The sequence below is a fragment of the Clarias gariepinus genome, chromosome 25, assembly GCF_024256425.1.
Source record: "Clarias gariepinus isolate MV-2021 ecotype Netherlands chromosome 25, CGAR_prim_01v2, whole genome shotgun sequence".
Lineage (NCBI taxonomy): Eukaryota > Metazoa > Chordata > Actinopteri > Siluriformes > Clariidae > Clarias > Clarias gariepinus.
The window spans coordinates 23,978,964-23,998,623 of NC_071124.1; the positions used below are offsets into that span (position 1 = coordinate 23,978,964).

Sequence of the window (19,660 nt, forward strand, 5' to 3'; positions counted from 1 at the left end):
CAAATGTGAAAATTAATTATGTAAAATTATTATATTTATATAGATTTGTAAAAACTACATGGAAATAATTTAATAGAAGAAAATCTCACAAAAATCTGATGGTAAAAAAACTAAACAAGGACTTCTGTATTCATAAAAATGTCAAAGCTACATGAACACAACATGAAGTGTTTAAGTGTGTATCACACACACTCATTCACACTCGCGCAGAATTATGCATTTCATTACCGTGTTTAATTGTCAGCATGAATCCACGTCATCCTGCAGGCTTGGGGTTTCACCGAGACATCATGCTGAGTCTGACTATTAGTACTGCCATTATTAACACTTGGATAATAACACACACACATGTCACTGTTAATTCACTGTTTTCATATATATATATATATATATACACACACACACACTCAGTCATCATCTATACCGCTTAATCCTGGATTAATATACAGGGTTGCAGGGGGGCCTGCGGTCTATCCCAGGAGACTTAGGGCAGGAGAGGAGATACACCCTGGACCAGTGTGCCAATCCATCGCAGGGCACACACACATACACTCATTCACACACTACGGGCAATGTGGAAACGCCAATTAGACTAGTCTGCAGGTCCTTAAACTGTGGGAGGAAACTGTTTAATTTAATAAATACAATTTAAATGTAATTAAACTACTTTAAGGCACACGGAAAAGTTTTCATTGATTCCAAGTGAAGAAATAATACTGTTATTAGTGTTGTACAGCTCTTTGGAAAGAGCACAGTAAATAGATTTAAGAAATAAAAAAACTATCTCATATCGCCATCTACAGGTCAAAGAGAGAATTACTGATCATTTGAAGATTAAAAATGATTTGAATTTATAGAAAAACTGATATTACTATTTCTTTCAAACGTGGTAGGTTTCTCTCCTATTCCAACACACATAGAAAAAAAAAGTGTGATGGTGTCACTTTTTTTGGTATCTTCAAGACTGAATTATATGTCATGATTAGACTGTGTCTTAAAGACAAGTTTAAGAGTGGGAAGTTCACAAAAAGCATGAGTCAATGTTTGGTTAAAAAAAAATCTAAATATTTGAGTCTCTCATTCAGAGACAATAAATCCATTATGTGAATTATAATAATTTTTTTTTGTTTCGTTTCAAAATTTTATTTTTACTATTTTTTGCACAGACTAATAATGTAATAAATAAACTAACGACGTGGAAGGTTGAATTATTGTGAATAAATACGATTGCTACTGTGCGGTGTAACGATCTGACAATCTGGATCGATTTATTTTATTAAAAAAGGCAACAACTGAAATAAATCAATGCGACAATCAGACATACATTATTTTGAAATAAAGAGAATTCCAATTTAAATAATCTATTAAATAATATAAGAAGATAGGAGACTGATTGATACTCTGATAATTCAAAAACAGTCCTTCTTTTCGTCATCATCCTTTATGATTTAGATGTAAACCCGCCACAGATGTTAAAAAAGTTCGCTCGGATGATCAGATACCAAGATAGAGTCGTCTATCAGATTCAGTGGTAGTCTAATATCAAAATAATTTCCTCATGAATTTAAACTGTGTCATATGGTGTGCAAGTAATATCTGACCTTTCAAACTTTGACCAGTCTTTAGTTATTTGAAAACACATTTTAATTTCTCCACCAGAGGGCGGTGTTGCATTCAGCTGAAGTTGTGAAGTTGTGTGAACCTGGTCCTCTTCAGCTGACACGCTGCAGTTTGCACAAATAAATTGGCCCAAAGTTTGCGCACAAGTGCGGGAGGACGAGTTCCCCGATCGCAGGCTGAGGGGCGAAGCGGAACGTGTCCGAGAAGCGTCGAGCGAAGCTGCTGAGGTCCTGCACTTGCACCGTGATGTCCATCTCCTGCTGAGCGAGACTGACCGCCCGCTCCACCACACACTCGTTCTGCAGCTGAGACAGAGAGCAGGTGGAGTAGAGCAGCTGTCCGCCCGGACGAGTCGCCTGGAGCCCCGCCCTGAGAGCAAAGACAGGGGCGAGGACGAGTCAGTCTCAAACCAGGAGATGCTTAACTTATATTGTCACTTAGATTGTTTAAAGCCTGGGCTTCATTTTTAAAAATGATCAAACTTGTTATTGTTTTTATTTTATTTAATATTTAAAAAGTTGCATACTTTGACTTTCTTGGGGCACAGCCTTAGTTTTTATTTATTCATAAATCACTTAAAATAAATAAATTTTGTCCATTAAATTTAAAAACTATAGAGAGAATAGAAAATTATCAAATGTACTACATAAAAAAAATTAGCTTGATCATTTTGCTTCTTTATAAAAAATAAAAACCTGAAATTAAACAAGAAAGTATCCAATGATACACTTAATAATCTGTTTTAAAATAATCTGATGAGAAAAATTTAACTATAACACTGAATAATAAAGCAATAATTTATTTGATAATTATAAGTTAATAGATATATTTGGTAATTATAAACAAAAAATAATTTTAAATAAATGATTTTATAAATCATTAATTTATAATTCTCTATTCCAAACAAATGAGGGAATTTCAGTTTTGCTTTTACAATTATTATTATTATTATTATTATTATTATTTTTTATTTTTTTTTTATTTTTTTTTAAATCACCCCCTTCTTTTGTGTCCCTTTTTCTCCATTTATTTATTTTTTCTCATTCTTCAATCTTGAATTTTATTTAGTTTTGGTGACGAGATTCAACGTCATATTTCTTTTATAAAATCTGACTCAGAAGAAAGAAAAATACATCAGCAATGTGCCAACTTCTTCAAGTGGGATTTATGGTAAGTTTACCTAATGACGTGATGGATAATTGTTTTTTAAAATATTTTTTGAGATGATTAACAACAAATAATAATAACTCACAGCAGAAGTTCAATCTGCAGTAAAGGAAGCGTCTGTCTCTCTTTAGTCCTGAACCTTTTGAAGATGTTGTTCTCATCCTCCATTAGGGAATGTCTGTCTGTGGTACAGGGGACATCCACCAACACCTGACATAGGAGACAGAGAGAGAGAGAGAAAGATAAGCATGGACACAATTACAGTTTATTTAAATAAGACAAACCGTGCAGCGGCATGGTGGTGTAGTGGTTAGCACTGTTGCCTTGCACCTCCAGGGTCCGGGTTTGATTCCCGGCCAGGTTCCCGTCTTTGTATGCATGGTTAGCCAAATTGCCCATAGTGTGTGAATGAGTGTGTAAGTGTGTTTGTGTCCTGCGATGGATTGGCACCCTGTCCAGAGTGTACCCTGCCTCGTGCCCTAAGCCTCCTGGGATAGGCTCCAGGCCCCCCGTGACCCTGAATACAGGATAAAGCGGTATAGAAGATGAGTGAGTGAGATCCATGCAGGATGCAGCGGGTCAGAGGGTAAACGCTAAATGACAGAGAACACTTAAAACATGATCAAAAAGCATGATCAAAGTGACCCATACTGACTCTGTCAAATTCAAGGTCTTTCATATTCCTCCATTTGCGTCCATCAAGCGACGTGACCCGGATCTTGTCCTCGTGTCTCAGCTCCTTGGGCACGTAGTTCTGGAGCGTCCTCTGTAACCGGGTCACGCGAGACCCGGACAAATCGTTGGCCCACAGAAATCCTGAAAGCACGTTAAACTCAGGTGCGCATTTCAACTTAGCAAGAAAACACAACAAACCAAAAAACATCTTTACATACGGACGGCTTGCGTCTGCAAAATAGCGAGCGTCTTCCCTCCGGGGCCGGCGCAGAGGTCCAGAACCGTGTGACCCGGCTGGACGTCCAGCGCCAACACGGGCAGAACGGAAGCTGCATCCAGGAGATAATAACTCAGCAATCCTGCGCTGTCTGGTCTGAGAGAAACGAGACATATGGAGTAATTTATGTGACAGTCAGATGAAAACAACGGAGGAAGCAATCGTGTCCTACCTGGCGGGTTTAAATCGCGAGATGTCCCCTCTGGGGAAGACGAAACACTGGATGTCTGAGTGAATATGCGGCGGTTCTGTACAAGGATCATCATTTAGCTGAGATTGATCTGAAGTCTCGTGCGTGTCTGGTTCTCTGATGAAATCCCTGCAGCCTCCCGATCGTAACGCTGAGATCACGTCTGCGTTTGAGGCCAAGTTGTTGATCAGGGCTCCGTATTTCTGCTCGGACAGCATGGAGACGCGGACGGAGGGCCACAGCTCGCCAAAGTAGTTCTTATACACGGCGTCGAAGTGCTGCAGAGCCAGGGTCGACGCGGGGAGTTTGGCTCTCGTGCTCGCCTGGTGGACGGGTGTTAAAAAATAAAAAAAATCTCAGGTGAATTCATTTCTTTATCTCAAGTGTGATGAAGATTTTAAAACCATAGATGACTATTGTACTTGTAATATTTAGCAAATATGTCATGTTTATTTAAAATAATTATTAAACAGGTAAAAAAAAAAAGGATAACATGCAGGAATTTATTTTCCTTTGTATTTAAAATTCTATTTTGTTAGTTTTAGCTTTATTTCATTTGTTTTTTTTTGTAATGTACATCATTTAAAGACATTTGTGCTGCACATTATGTATAAATCTTATAAAATTACTAGTAGAATTATAAAGAAGGCAGTAAATTCTTGCTTTACTTAATTACACATTAATAAAACAATCATACCCATTTGGTTTTAACGCGATTCCGTCGCTGAATAAAACAAACCGACTCTTTGAACTTGTTTATCAAAAATCTCGTTCTCGTGCGCGCCGCCATTTTGTGTGTCACACCAAAAAGTGTCCGCGACTCCCAGAGAAACAGAACTTATTGGTTCCGGGGGTTTCAGTCACACCACGCGAGCGTCCCAAAAACAGCGCGTGTAAAAATAATAATGACATTTTATTACTTTTAAGACATTTAGAAAAACAATTACTTACTATTTATTAATTAAACGTCAGGAATCATAATTTTATTTTGATGTAATTTGTTTTGTTTACTTACAATATAGTAGTAAACAATAGTTCATGTACAAAGATGTTATAACGATGATTAAAACCGGTATTTTTAAATGTTTACTTCATTGTATCACATGAAAAAAAAAAAACAATGCAAAAAATAAATGTAAAAAATAGGTTTTATGCACATCATGTGTCCCTGGATGCTGTCACGTGACTTGGGGTGTTGGGGTGTGTGTGTGTTTGTATGTCCTATATATAAATTACAATAAAAGTCCAGAATTATAGGAGTGTTTAGATTCTTTTCCTTTCTGTTAATCATCATGACTCTAAAACCTGTAAATTTCTTAAGCTTCCCATCAAAAATAAGCCCTTAATTATAATCATTTATTATAATTCTTTTCTCTTTTTCCAAGTTGCACACAAGCTTTTCAGTTGATTAACATGAGCTGACCTCACTGTTTAGTAGTATTCCTCAATTAAGATGCATCTTTTGCTTATCAGTAAAAATATAAATTATATAATAGATAAGTCATTTTTTTATTCTATTTCACCATTTATATGCCTAAAATAATAAATACAAAGCAGAACTCCAACACCTTTGAGATTTTTGAACACCTTGACAGATTTTTATGAATTCCAAAAACAAAAAAAAAAAAAAAAAAAAAAAGTTAAATACTTTGGGTTTCATATTTAACTCAACTCCGTTGCAGTTCCATAGAGGCGCCACAAGGTGGCAGAAGAGTCAACGTGTTGATGAATGAGCTCACTTCTGCATGTTGCTTTTCTTATTTTATTGATTTAACTTAAGATCTAAAGCCGTTTCACCTCAAAAGGTTTAAAAAATTTAATTGTCTTAATAAATCTTATGGTTTACAGAAATATTAAAATAACTCAAGATTATTTATTTTGATAAAAACTAAGACTTTACCGAAATCTCACAAATATAAAAATAAACAATTTTTTTTTTTTTTTAAGCAAATTTATTAAAACAAAATATGGGGTAAAAACCAAAATGCACACACTTATCCCAGGAGTTTAACATTTTACAGCAGCACCATGAGAACGTCAGAAATGTAAATCATGATGAATAAATAAATAAAGAGAGAGAGAGACAGATCGGGCGAGTCCGGGGCGTACACACAGTGCACAGGGGCGTGATGTAGAGATCTCACCACGCTTCATTCTCCTTGTTGCTTTTCCCAACAAAGTCATTCATGGAGGACTGTAAAACACACACACAGTTAGATTAGTGTCAAGAAGGATGTGAGACGCCTAAACATTAGCACATTTTGTTGCGCGTGCATGACTGAACACTTAAGATATAACCAACACCATTTAGCAAAGCAGATGGAGGGCAGGAGGACGGGGTACACTCTGGAAAGGGGGCCAATCCACTGCAGGACACACACGGCAATTTGGGTACGCCAATTAGCATGGGGAGAAAACGCACACACAGGAATCGAACCCAGACCCTGGCGGTGCAAGGGGACAGTCCTCAGCACTACACCACCGTACCACCTACAAAATCTTCAGAATTAATTAAAAACATAAATAAATAAAGACCCGCCCCGTCCCCAGTGGTTAATGAAGATAAATCTGTTGTGAGTACAAACTGAAAATTAGAGCACCCCTTTAGAAAGGACGTATGAGAAGTCAATTTTGTACGCACGTGACTCAATCTGCAATTGCTAGACACGCGTTTCTTCTAACAAGATAATTAAGAATAATTACCAACTTTGGTAATTAATGACTTAAAAATGATCAACCAGCATGTTTTAGTTCGACTCTGACATTTAATAAGTACTAACTTATCGTTCAGTGCTCCACTGGGCACATTTAAACTGCACTAAATAAATAAATAAATAAATAAATAAATAACCCACCACACACACAGTTTAACTGGTCTCGGGGCCAAGGCTTCTCGGAAACAGTTCCCGGACCCCAGTGAGAAAAACGCCCCGAGTCGCACCTTCACGCTCTGGGATCAGATCACATTTTACTCCGGGACGATCCGCCAATCAGGGACGGGACCGAATTCTTACAACCAATCAGTAAAGCAGAGGGGATTTCTCAGAAACCGACGAGAAGTTTTACAAACCCATCATTCCACTTTTTTTGATTAACAAAAACAAACCAAAAAAAAAAAAAAATTATAAAAAGAAGCTTTTTTTTTACTCTGATTTTAGAAATGACTCTCAGATTGACCTGGATACATCATCACCTATCTAACAAAAATAAAGAGAACATGCATTTCTCTCCCACCCCTCTGACCTTGTAAATAAATGCAACATTAATCTTAAGTCTGCAAAAAAACTAAATCAATCATAGTTCTGAATAAACGAGTGCAGCAGAATCACATGTGTACAAATCAACCATAATATTTTTTGGTTCGAGTCATAAAATATTTGCCGTCATCCTGTTCACATAGTTCCGAGTGCCACTTCTTTAAGGCCCCGCCCCCTCAGTCCATCAACTCCACCCATTCATTCAGCTTATCCACTTAGTTTTATGAAATCCTGCAACTAGCCCCACCCACCTATTTCCCCAAACGGTCCAAAGTCCACCCAACCTTCAATCAAGTTGGCCCCGCCCACCATCCGGGGCCCCGCCCATCCCCCAGGGAGGCCCCCCCCCCCCACGCAGTCACTCGGGCCCGCCCTGAGGCATCTTGTTTCCTGGACACTGCAGATAACGGTGACCTGATTGTTACGTCTCTGTGCTTTACTGAGGAAGAGAAAGTTAAAATTCCAAAAGCAACAAAGCCAACAAACGTCACCCAGCGTGTATCCCAAAAATCATCCACATCTTTATTCACGTCTTTTCATCCAGAAAAGCTGACATTTGCTCTTCAGGGAGGTGGACGTGCTGGAACATAAATTTCCTTGCCGGTATAACGCGCCGCTCTGAATGCAGAATGAAGCCACCTGCCACAGACGATCCATCTCACCCCGTTAGCTCTAATCCCCGTCAGTTTTACTCTTCTGTCTGGATAATTAATTTTTTCATGGTGCCACATTTATCATCATCCCCCTTCATATTCAGTCTGGAACAGTGAGGAGCAGCGACAGAGCGACAGAATGATGAAGCGAGGCGGCACGGACCTGCAGGAGGAGTCGCTCCCTCTTCAGCCTCTTGTAGAAGATCAGAACGTCAGAGTTGGCCTGGACCACTCGCGGGTCAAAGTCCATGACACGGAGCCCCTCCAGGCTGCGGGCTCGGGATAGCGCTACGTACGCCTGGCCGCTCTCGAACACCCGGGCCAGAGAGATCTCCACGCAGTCCAGCGTCATGCCCTGAAACACAGCCGGGAGGGGCAGCAGAGCGTGCGGTTAGTGTTAATTACTCCATAACGAGATGTTAATTAGGGGTCTGAACAGCCAAGGGGCCAAATTACGGGTCTCTATGACGCAACAGTTTACGCTCATCATCCAGTGAATCCCAAAATCTCACACAGCCTGGTTTATATTCACTTACGCTTTAGAGGAAAAACTAACAAAAACTCATTTATTTTAATATGACTTCTTTCTAGATGATGCAGTTTGTTAATAAATAAAACTTTAATGAATAAAAATTGTGAAGTGAAGGTTATAAATGACAATTTAAAGTCTTGGCCGGAAGTTAAATTATTCTTATTTCATTTTATTACAAAAAGATAGACTACACTAAATGAGCAAAACTTTGTACACCCCTGACTATCCCACCTATCCGGTTCTCAACGATTTTCGAAGCAAACAATTATATAATTTACGGTAATTCTGGTTAAAAAAAAGTGGTCAGACCCTTCCTCAACTCACTTCTGCCTATATTTCCATATATGGGCATGGTCTCACCTATACCCAAGGACGTAAAAGTTTCTGCCTTCCATAAATGGACATGTCTCACCTACATTTCCATATCTTGCCTCATGTCCCACTTCTGTGTCCCACTTCCACATGCATTTCCACAGACGGACACGAAGCTCTAATTCCTTGAATATTAACCTGAAACCCCGCCCACTTCTGACCACGCCCGCCAGCTTTATGAGTGTTTGCCCTGCGCTGATGGGAATGGACCACATTTCTCTGTGGAAGCATGACGATGGTGCTCAGGGATCAGACATTAAATTTGTCGACTATGGACAAAAAACAAAAAAAAACAAAAAAGGTGCTTGTTTTGATTTGAGAGAGAGTTGCATCATGGGCCCGAGGTCACACGAGTCTCAGCGGCTCATTAAAGCAGGACCGAACGATCGAAAGCGGCCATGATACACTTCCATCTGTAGCTAATAAGCCTAATTACCCAGAGTTCCATCTACAGCCGGCTCTGGCTGATTGAAAGCCATTAGTGCCGGTGGCACGCGGCCTGGAGGCAGCGGGTAACGCGACTGACGCACTGCTGCTGCGAGAACCAAAGAAACATGCATCTGCAATCTACACTAATGCTATAACGTCGCTGGCAATAAACAAGTCACTACGTCTCATTTTTCATAAAACGGATAGACGGACGTCAGCAAAGTGTGTGTGTGTGTGTGTGTGTGTGTGTGTGTGTGTGTGTGTGGAAAGAGACCGGAGATACTAAAGCGGTGAATCAGGTATGAATCAGTGGCTTAAGGCGATGTCATTTCTGAGTCAGAGACGCCCTCACTTGACTCTTGTGGATGGAGATGGCCCAGGCTAGCTTCAACGGGAGCTGCTGTCGGCTCAGGTACACTCCTCCCGCCGCCTTAAACGTCCAGCGCTCGCGCTTCATCACTTCTACAGCGCCGCAGAGGAAGCGCACTCTCGGGAGGCCTGATGGACAGAGCCAGACACAGGACATGCAGATGATTGGATTATTAAATCAGGAGATTAGTCCAAGGACGGCTGTAGAAGGAAACAAATAATAACGTGGCAATAAAAATAGAGTTATGTGCATGATTATTTTACAGTATAATAAGAAGAGTTACAAAAAAAAAAAACAAAGTCTTCTCAAAACCATAAACACCCAGAGTGAAGCAAAAAAGTTACTCTTACAGCTCCAAAGCTGATTTTCATTTTTTTTGCAAGGAAAAAAAAAAAAAATGTATCATAAAACTAGGTTTGTTTATAAATGAGTATTTGAAATGTTTACGGGAATTTACCAGTCCAGCGCTTTACATGAGGACAGAAACATCCTGTAACATTTGCGATAAGTAGAAATGTTTAAAAAGTCCTTCTGCTGTAATTTAGGGAGAAAAAATTCTCATTATATAAATTTGCTCAAGCATTAATGATTTCAGGCTAAAACTCATTCCTGCAGCATCACTGATTCCTTTCATGTTTAGATTGGATTGTGTCTCACTTGGTCTCTCTGAACAGAAACATCAGGCAAATAATTGAAAAACAAAAAAAAGGACGTATTAAGAGATTCTTTTGAAGCACATGGATCAATAGTGTGAAATGAAACAGCAGCTATTGTTACTAAGTGTTGCACTCGCTCGCTCGCTCTCTCACTCCGTCCACACTCCTGATGTGTACGACATCCTGGTATGTAACAAACCGGTCTGGGTTTAGCTTGATAAACAAACAAGGTCCATGAAAGTGTGTTGGTCCATGTTATCACTTACATCATCATCATCATCATCATCAATGATTTAACGCGGCATGTCTGTTCCCGCGAGCGAGCCGTCACTACGATCAATCCTACATTAGACAGAGCACATCAATATAAACCTGGAATAAACCTAACGGCGCTTTGGTTTGTACCCTGATTTCCCGGCAGGAAGTCCACCACGACGCCTCTCGCACCGTTCACCAGCCCTCGCTGGACATCCAGGTTTTTGGTCAGCATAACCTAAATGACAAAACCAAACTGTGTTATCCAGATGTTTAAGCATTTAAAAAAAAAATAAAAACACCAGACATGACCGGGTGCTGACTCTTGCCTGAGCTCCCACTTTCAGCTGTAACGTCTGACCCACTGGACTCTGTGCGTCGATGGTTTTAACCAACATCGGGTCACTGTCCAGCGCCTCGAACACACGCAGAGGTCCTAAAACATGTGAAGTTTACTGACCACCATGTACGGCATCACACTTATTGATTTACGAATTTGTTAGAAACCGAACATCCTGGCGATCAACAAACCTGGCAACTGCTTGAGTTTGTTCTCGTTAGTGAGCTCCACATCGTCCTTGTGTGTGCACAGCCTGGTAGCTAGGATACCGTCCCGCTCGATGGGGTTACTGGCGCTCTGCAGGAGCCGGGCAGTGACTTCCTCAGTGACTCTGGGGAAACAGGACGCACAGGATCTTTAAAGTGCTCGGTGGAGTAAGGACACTCATCTGTAGTGTAAAAGGTTTCATTACCTGCCAAGTCGAACGGCCTGCAGGAGCGAGATGAAAGTGCGGTCCGTCTGCCGGCGCACCTCCGTCAGCTCCATGTTCACGTGGATGCACTTCCTCCAGCTCCTCGACTGCGGGACAGAGAGCGCACGCTTAACCGTTCAATCTAAAAATCGATCGGTGATTAATGCAAGGTCGAAACAAAAGGTGAATAATTCATGTTGCCAAGCAACAAAAACTAAAAAGGGCACAGACGGTTAGAAAGGGACGGAAACACCTTCATCTTTTATCCCATGAATTCACCAGGGTTTCTATTAAAGCTGAAAGGACGTGCGTACAAAATCTGTCTAGTGAGTGTTTACGTGAACACAACCAGCCTCAAAATCATTTCGGTATTGGAACAGGGTTCTATTAGGCCTCGTCCCCGCCCCCACTTATGTAAGAATAATTAGATCAACAGTAAGAGTGGTCTTAATAAGCCTCATCTCATCCTGATGGAACATAAAACATAAGGGGAGATGGATGGGGGGGCGAATGCAGGATGTTCAAAGTGGTTTATGCAAATGAAAAAGCAAATGAATAAAATAGCATAATGTGGAAAGTCAAAAAAATAAAAAAGTATGTGCCCCCACCCCCCAAAAAAAAAAAAGTGTCTAATCAAAATAGAATAAATAAATTCCGCATATTATTATGAATGCATTAAGATTATAAAATAATGTACTGAAAGAGAAAGAGTAAATTAAACGTTGTGCGCGTTTGCATATATAATTCGAACAAAAAAATATTCTCACTACGCATTATTTTTATTATTATTATCATCAATCACTACAACAACAACAACAACAACAACCATAAACCATATAAATATAAAACTAGAGAACAAACCGCCAGTGCATTTCACTGTGACATTAGATCATACTGTCTGGCTTTAATATCCGTGCACCTGATCTTGCTAATCTTTTCATTTCAAGCCTCTGGTGATGTTTTTCGAACCCTGAAATTAGCAGAACAAACGGAGCTCCTCATTAGCAGCTGCTAATTAGGAGATTGTGGTTTCGAGCTCCCTGGAAGCAGGATTCGTGTTACGGCTCAAACCCGAAATCAGGCCATGTTCCTGGGGTTCCTCACCTGGAAGCAGAAGCTGGGTTTCTCCTTTCCTTTAGTGACGGGAGGAAGCTGGAGAAAATCTCCGCACACGATCAGCTGAATCCCTCCGAAAGGCTCGGTGGATCTTCTAATTGACCTACAAGCACCAAAAGCGCAGGGCTCATTATGTCAACACTAACACACACAATTTTCCTAATGCTGCAGCTTACGAGATTTTCAGGACCATTTATTTGTAATAAACTTCGTCGTATCTGGCCATGAAGCAGCCATTTATCATGTGATATTAATTTTAGCGAGCACACCTGAGTGATGGAACATACCATCATCACCTCCACGCTGCGCCAACTGGATCTCGACCAGCGGTGAGGGTCTTTACAAGGGTACAAACTACTAGTCGGACACGACTAAAACAATTTAGCATCTCAAAAGTTATTTACAGAAATAATGACGGCGTAAATTGACAAACTCTGCATAAATTACAGACTACTGCTTATGTAACCTGTAATAAACAGAAGGCTTTGCGAAAGATCAATTACAATTTCTATATACGAGATCAATTGTTTGTAAGAGGTCAGTCGTTGGAGTCTTCCCCTGCTTCACCCCACAGCCGGCACTGAAGAGGTCAAGGACGAATTCCGGGAGCAAATGGAAGACGGAGTACCATCATTAGACGGTTCTGGTCATGAAATATGTAGTTGCTTAAATTCAGGAGACAGCATTTAATGTAATTGGATGGATGAAGCCTGGAACACGATTTACTGACAACCGAACTTGGTGGTGGAGTGAAGAGCCGCTCATCAAAGAGGAGGATCATCAAAGAGAAGATGGAGTATAAGATGTGATCACTTGCCGACATGAACTTCTGGCCTTACGAAGACCTTTAAAGCAAGCAGTGGTGGTGAAAGCCATGTACTATGATTTGCTGCATGCCAAGCTGGACACTTCAGGAACATCAAACAAGATCTACAGCCTCACCAGCACATGCCATCATTTGATCAGTTTGGTCAAATCCATCAAAGACGCATCCAACATCATGAAGCATTGGAGCAGCTATAGCTATAGAATTTTGGGACAACTATTTAAAATGTAAACAAATATTCGATGCACTACATATGCACAAATTGAATATTAAGATTTATAAAATTTTAAATAAATAAATAGAAAAATCCCAAGAATAAATAAAAAAAATAAAAAAGAATTGATTTGATCTTAGCAATATGCTACACTATCAATACTGTGATAAAATTCCAGAGTGATATCACTAGTACCTAGAGTTTTTTTTTATATATATATAATTTTTTATAGAATTAAATGTTAAAGAAATAAGGTCACAAAGTCTGATTCAAAGCAACTGATTTGATTTTGAAATTTTGTCCTGAGAATTAAAAATCATTTACATCTTTTTATGAACTTGCTAGCATTGCAAAAATATTGTGCATCATGGAAATCTCTTAGATGTATTAGCAAGTATGCATCAGACCCGTCCAACCCTAATGGAGGTGATGTAGTGAATCTATTTTGGAATTATACTGTATAAATAACTGTCAAGAAACCCTTCAAATTTACTCACCGCACCTTTAAATGTTACTAAACATAAGATGCCACCAAAAGAAATAACCGATGAGGGAACAAAGAAACGGAACACATAAAAACATCCTGTCTGGATGCCACCATGGTTGACTTTAATCCCTGAAACAGCCCTCACTCTACAAATGTAGATAAATCCATTTCACCAAAAGGTATTAATTACAGTTAGATCAAAATGTAATGACTAATTTGTCAATATAACGATATACATGCCTGGCGATAGACTCGAGCTTGTCAAAGAACTCGGCCTCCACCATCGAGATCTCGTCGATGATCAGGTGTTTGCAGCTGGTCCAGTGCTGCAGGACTCCGGGCCGCTGCGCGAGCTCCAAACACTGCTCTAGAGGAGCCGAACCCGAGCCGATACCTGAACAATCGAAGAGAAGGACACAGGATTCATGGAGTTATAATAGTTTTATGAAATATTTACAATGACAAATCAATATCAATCCAATTCCATCACCCACTCCAATCAAACCCAGTCCCAAATCCATAATCCATCAGTCACTATCTAACCAGCTGATTCAACCATTCATCATCATCGTCATCCGATCAAATCTCCAATCCAATCATCCACACCCATCAAATCCAACCCAAATATCTTCCTCCAATTTATCTATCCATTCCAATCATCCACTCATCCATCTCATCCCAATCACATGCCATCCTTCCATCCCATCATCTTTCACCCATCACCCATCCATCAGGACAGAAACCGTGCACACTGACCTGCGAAACTGTGTAAGGTCGTCCCTCCTATATGACATGCAGCGACACCGGTGCTGGCCGTGGCGTACGTGCTTTTCGGGGGCAGCGATCCCACAATCCTTTTCAACAGGAAGGACTTCCCCGTACCTCAAACACAAATCAATGCAGAATGTCAGCGCGCGAGAACCACAGCTCGGTCCCAAATCACATCATATATCAATCACATCACATGGTCATATATATATGATTATGTTTTTAGACCTCATCGTTTAACATGCATCATATCAAACTGAAGTTCAATTATACAGTATCTTCCTACTAATTTTTTTTTTTTTTACATCACTGCGCAAAATACACAGATTTATAACTTAAGACGAGGCTAAATGTGTAAATACCAGCACTTCCAGTGAAAAACACATTCTTCCCACTCAGTACTGCATTCAGAACTGCCATCTGTTCCTTGCTGAGTTTTTGTGCAACTGGCAACGTGAGGATGGGCTTCTTGTGAGGGTGCAGAGCTTTAACCTGAAACAAGAACAAAAAAAAAAAAAAAATGTAAATCCGTTTTATTCATATAGCATTTAAACAATTCGTATTGTTGCAAAGCAGCTTTACAGATTATAAAAGAAAATTAGGCAAATGTGAGGAAATGTATAATATCAGATCATCGCTGATGAACGAGCCGAGGGCGACGGTGCCGAGGGAAAAAACTCCCCGAGACATCAATAAGAAGAAACCTTGAGAGGAACCAGACTCAACAGGGAACCCATCCTCATCTGGGTGATAACGGATAGCAGGGATTGATCTGCACTTATACTGGGTGTTAGGAGGCTGGAGGTTCAGTATAACAGGAGACGTGGAGAAGTTCATATGGAGTCCAGTTGGTTACTGGAGGCTCAGGAAGCCATCAGAGAACCCAGGCGAGTCCAAGACCGTCGTCACAGTCATGTGGAACCGTCTCCAGTCGCCACAAGGCAGACAGCAAAACCCCAGACCGAACTTAACAACTTGTGAGATTTGTTCGGTGTGTGCGAGTTTTGTAATGAAAATAAAAAGCTGAAATAGCAAAGAAGTGATGAATGCAGACAACGTCCAGCTTAGCAAACGCCAACCTCCCTGCCCCATGGCATGATGAGTTTTACTTGTGGAATTGGGCCACCATAATTAAATCACTAAATCTAATTAAATTAAATCTATTCTCTCCAAATCAGATCAAGTGAATGAATGAAATACACATTACAGTACCAGTACTCATTACTGTTATTTAAACAGTGTGAGGATGTGATTGATCCCCTGATCATCCCCATAAGTGCATCATTAACTGAAAGCAGTGACGATCATACCGGACTGGAGTCTCCGTCTGTTCGGGGTCGTTTGGCCTGCTGTCGGCCGTCTGTCCTGTTCACGACTCTCTCCGTCAGCGCCCTCCCCTGCAGCGGAGCGTTCACTTTGCTCCTCAACTCGTTCGCTTTCTGGATGTCTTTCTGCTGTACAGGGCTGATGATTTCAAAGCTTCTGGGGACGCCCGCCCGCATCCGGGCCCTTTCGCTGACCGGGTTGTTGCCCTTTAAGGCCTCATGCTTTATACTCAGGGTCTTCAGGAAGGTTTTCAGTCGGTCAGGTGGACAGTCGGAGATCAGGAGCTGCGTGTTGTTCTGCGGGAAGTTCACCGTGCACTTGCCGTCCTTGACGAACCGCGTGAAGAGACGAAAGTCCCTACGCAACGCAAAGCTCTCATGGGGTCCACCACGGAGGTCCTGGACGCGAAGCACAAGCTCTCGGAACTCGTCCCGGCCCAGAGCGACCGCAGCACGGCGGAGAACCCGGCGCTGTACCGCGGGACCTGCTGCTGCGCCGCTCACCCGCTCCACCGCCACACTGCACTCCAGTCTCACACCGTCCTCCGGGTGCAACATCCTGGACTCTGGACAAACAACAAGGAGCAGACAACTGGAGTTTACTTTGGATATAGAAAATAAACATTATATTGTGCAACAATACACAAAACTACACTGAACAGCCGTAACATCATCATCAGTAGGTCCGCCCCTCTGCCACCAAAACTGTAATGACCTACATGTCTGACACCTTTCTATTCAAACTTTTTCATCAATCTGTGCGATTGTATCAACTAGACAGGCCAGGCTTCATTCCCCATGTGCATCAGTTCAGTGAGCCTTGGCCACACATAACCCCTTCGTTCAGGTCAGTTGCTCGGACCCAGTCGTCCAGCCATCGCAGTCTGGCTCGTCACAGTAGCTACATTTTCAATATCTCGTTACTGTGGTATATTAGGCAGAAAGTGAACCTAAGGTTGAGGTGTTGGAGATCAGACAGAGAGAAAAGGTTCACGCTGGTTCTGATGGAAAGGTGTCAGAGAACACAGTGCATCAATGTTATGGGAACAAAAGGGAGACGTACTGTACTCAATATCTCACAGGTGAGGTCTCAGGTTTCCTAAACACACGTTCATACTTAATGCAGTAAAATGCACGGTCTGTGCAAAAAGATCTCTTTGGATTTTTATTTTAATATTCACATTCAAACATTTTATTAATTAAACCAGACTTTCTCCACGATTTCTCCTTCAACACACAAAACACCCACATACCTGACGATCATCAGTGGTCTGTTAACAATCTGACTTTATTTGTTGGTTTAATCGCACAGACATTGTTTAACATTAACAAGTCCTTAATGTTAAAACATCGTTAACACGAGATATAAACTCCTAAACATTAATATAACATTTAAAAATGTTAATTAAAACTGTATATAAATTTAAAATATTTCTATATCATTTTATTTTTTTTGTTATAACTTTTGTTTAGAGTTCATAATGTCCATATGGACAGTTTTTTTATTATATTATTTTTAAAAAGCAAAGAAAAAGAAAATTCCATGAAACATAAATTAGTGACTGATATTAATGTAGCTTTATAATAAATGAGTATAAAAGTCTTTTTTTAAATCATTAATCCATAAAGAGTCTGATTGTGTACAGAAATCCACTAAACTCAGCAGCAGGAGGATTTAAACCGACAACGTTTATCATCTATAACTTTGCTATATTCACTCTGAAAAGCTTAAACAGTAAACTTTAATCGACAAACTGTATTTTTGTAATATAACGGCAACAAAGTGCTGAACTCACCGGCCCGCGTCCCTTCACCGCGACACAAACACACACACACGCCGGATATTTCAAATAGAAAGCGTCGAGCTGGAACAGCCAATCAGATCGGGTCATTTAAATGTACAACCAATCAACGCCGACTTCCGCAAAAATATCGGTTACGTCATCGCTAAGCGAGCGAGCGCTTGAGGATGGGGTTGCCAGTTCCGTGTTTTTTATTGAATTGAATTAAATTGTGTTGTTTGTTTTTTGCACTTTAAATAAAGATATTTATTGGGTGTTTAATAAGTACTTCAGTTTTAAATGCAACATTGAAACAATACCCTCTCTCTCTCTCTCTCTCTCTCTCTCTATATATATATATATATATATATATATATATATATATATATATATATATATATATATATATATATTCATACATACACACACACACACACACACACACATATATATATATATATATATATATATATATATATATATATATATATATATATATATATATATATATAAAGTTATATATGAAAATACTAAATGATTTTGTACATAATTATGCAAACATGATAAACATATATAACAAAATTGGTACAGCATATAATATTTTATTATATATGCACAGTACTGTTTATACCCCCCCCCATATATATATATATATATATATATATATATATATATATATATATATATATATATATATATATAAATATTGACTGTTTATTTTATTTCCCTTTATTGCTCTTTATAGAAGTTTCTTTTATTAAAAGCAAATCCCAGGAGCGTACATTAGGTTTTTTGTTTCCATCTGAAAACTGGTCTGCCTTGTATTATATATCTTTACAGCCATGCATATATTCTCCTGTAATGTTATTTATACATTTTTTCAAGGTATATATGGAAATACTGGATGATTTTGTACATAAATATGCAGACATGATAAATATATATAACAAAATTGGTACAGCATATTATATGATATAAAATAATCTCTCTCTCTCTCTCCCTCTCTCTATCAGCATATAATTGACACCATCTGCCTAATGTTGAGTAGGTCCCCCTTTGACACCAAAACAGTGATGCCCTGTGCATTCTGACACTTTTCTATCACAACGAGTATTAACCTTTTCATCAATTTGTGCTTTACTAGCTGTTCTATAGGATCAGACAACACGGCCCAGCCTCTACTCCCTGTGTGCATCAGTGAGCCTTGGCCACCCATAACCCTGTCACCAGTTCACCGTTTTTCTTTCCGGGATCACTTGTGGTATGTCCTGACCACTGCAGACCGGGAACATCCGACAAAAGCTGCAGTTTTGGATTTTCTCTGACCCAGTCTTCTTGGCATCACAATCTGGCTCTGTGTGTAAAAAGGTGTCAGAACACACAGTGCATCACTGTTACGGTGGCAAAAGGCTACTCAATATTTGGCAGGTGGTCATAATGTTATGGCTGTGTAAACCTTAACTAGACTAAACAATTGTCCTCATAAGCATTACTACATTTAATTGGGTTATACAGGGTGACATATAGGTCCATATTCAGAAAAAAAACAATGCAAGATTTCTTTAGTAAAAATTTCATTTGCTTATACACTATGTTGGGCAACGGTATCAGTGGTTTTACAATTTAAAACAATTCATACAGGTTATTGTTTGGTACATGGTTTGGTACACTTCTCACATCAGAATTTAAATTCTCACTACTTGTTCAGCCTCCATGTCATCTCTTCACTTGTGCACATTGTAAAAGCAATTTTTCATTATTTTGAACAAACTACAAAGGCTTGAGATCATTTCCTGCACAACTGCCTGCTGTTTTATTGTCCTACATTAATAATTACTTATGTCACATTGATTAAAACATATGTAATCTGTTATAAATAGTCTTACCCAGAAAAAAACATCAAGATCATTGCATAAGGCATTACATGTGAAATGGTTA

At 39.7% G+C, this 19,660-nt stretch overlaps 2 protein-coding genes across 2 annotated transcripts; both read right to left on the reverse strand.

The window, feature by feature from the left end:
- Nucleotides 1-462: 462 nt before the first annotated feature.
- nsun4 (NOP2/Sun RNA methyltransferase 4) lies at nt 463-4,727 on the reverse strand. Its single transcript, XM_053486785.1, has 6 exons — nt 4,627-4,727; nt 3,912-4,252; nt 3,681-3,835; nt 3,443-3,603; nt 2,873-2,997; nt 463-1,989 (listed from the first exon to the last, which is right to left on the reverse strand). The coding sequence occupies exons 1-6, from the start codon at nt 4,717-4,719 to the stop codon at nt 1,713-1,715; spliced, it is 1,152 nt and encodes a 383-aa protein (XP_053342760.1). The 5' UTR covers nt 4,720-4,727; the 3' UTR covers nt 463-1,712.
- A 1,130-nt stretch (nt 4,728-5,857) lies between these two features.
- On the reverse strand, nt 5,858-17,774 carry pif1 (PIF1 5'-to-3' DNA helicase homolog (S. cerevisiae)). Its single transcript, XM_053486779.1, has 13 exons — nt 17,738-17,774; nt 15,927-16,507; nt 14,979-15,108; nt 14,605-14,730; nt 14,089-14,242; nt 12,310-12,424; nt 11,206-11,312; nt 10,985-11,124; nt 10,783-10,889; nt 10,604-10,691; nt 9,525-9,670; nt 8,003-8,194; nt 5,858-6,123 (listed from the first exon to the last, which is right to left on the reverse strand). The coding sequence occupies exons 2-13, from the start codon at nt 16,497-16,499 to the stop codon at nt 6,070-6,072; spliced, it is 1,932 nt and encodes a 643-aa protein (XP_053342754.1). The 5' UTR covers nt 16,500-16,507; nt 17,738-17,774; the 3' UTR covers nt 5,858-6,069.
- Nucleotides 17,775-19,660: the final 1,886 nt, after the last annotated feature.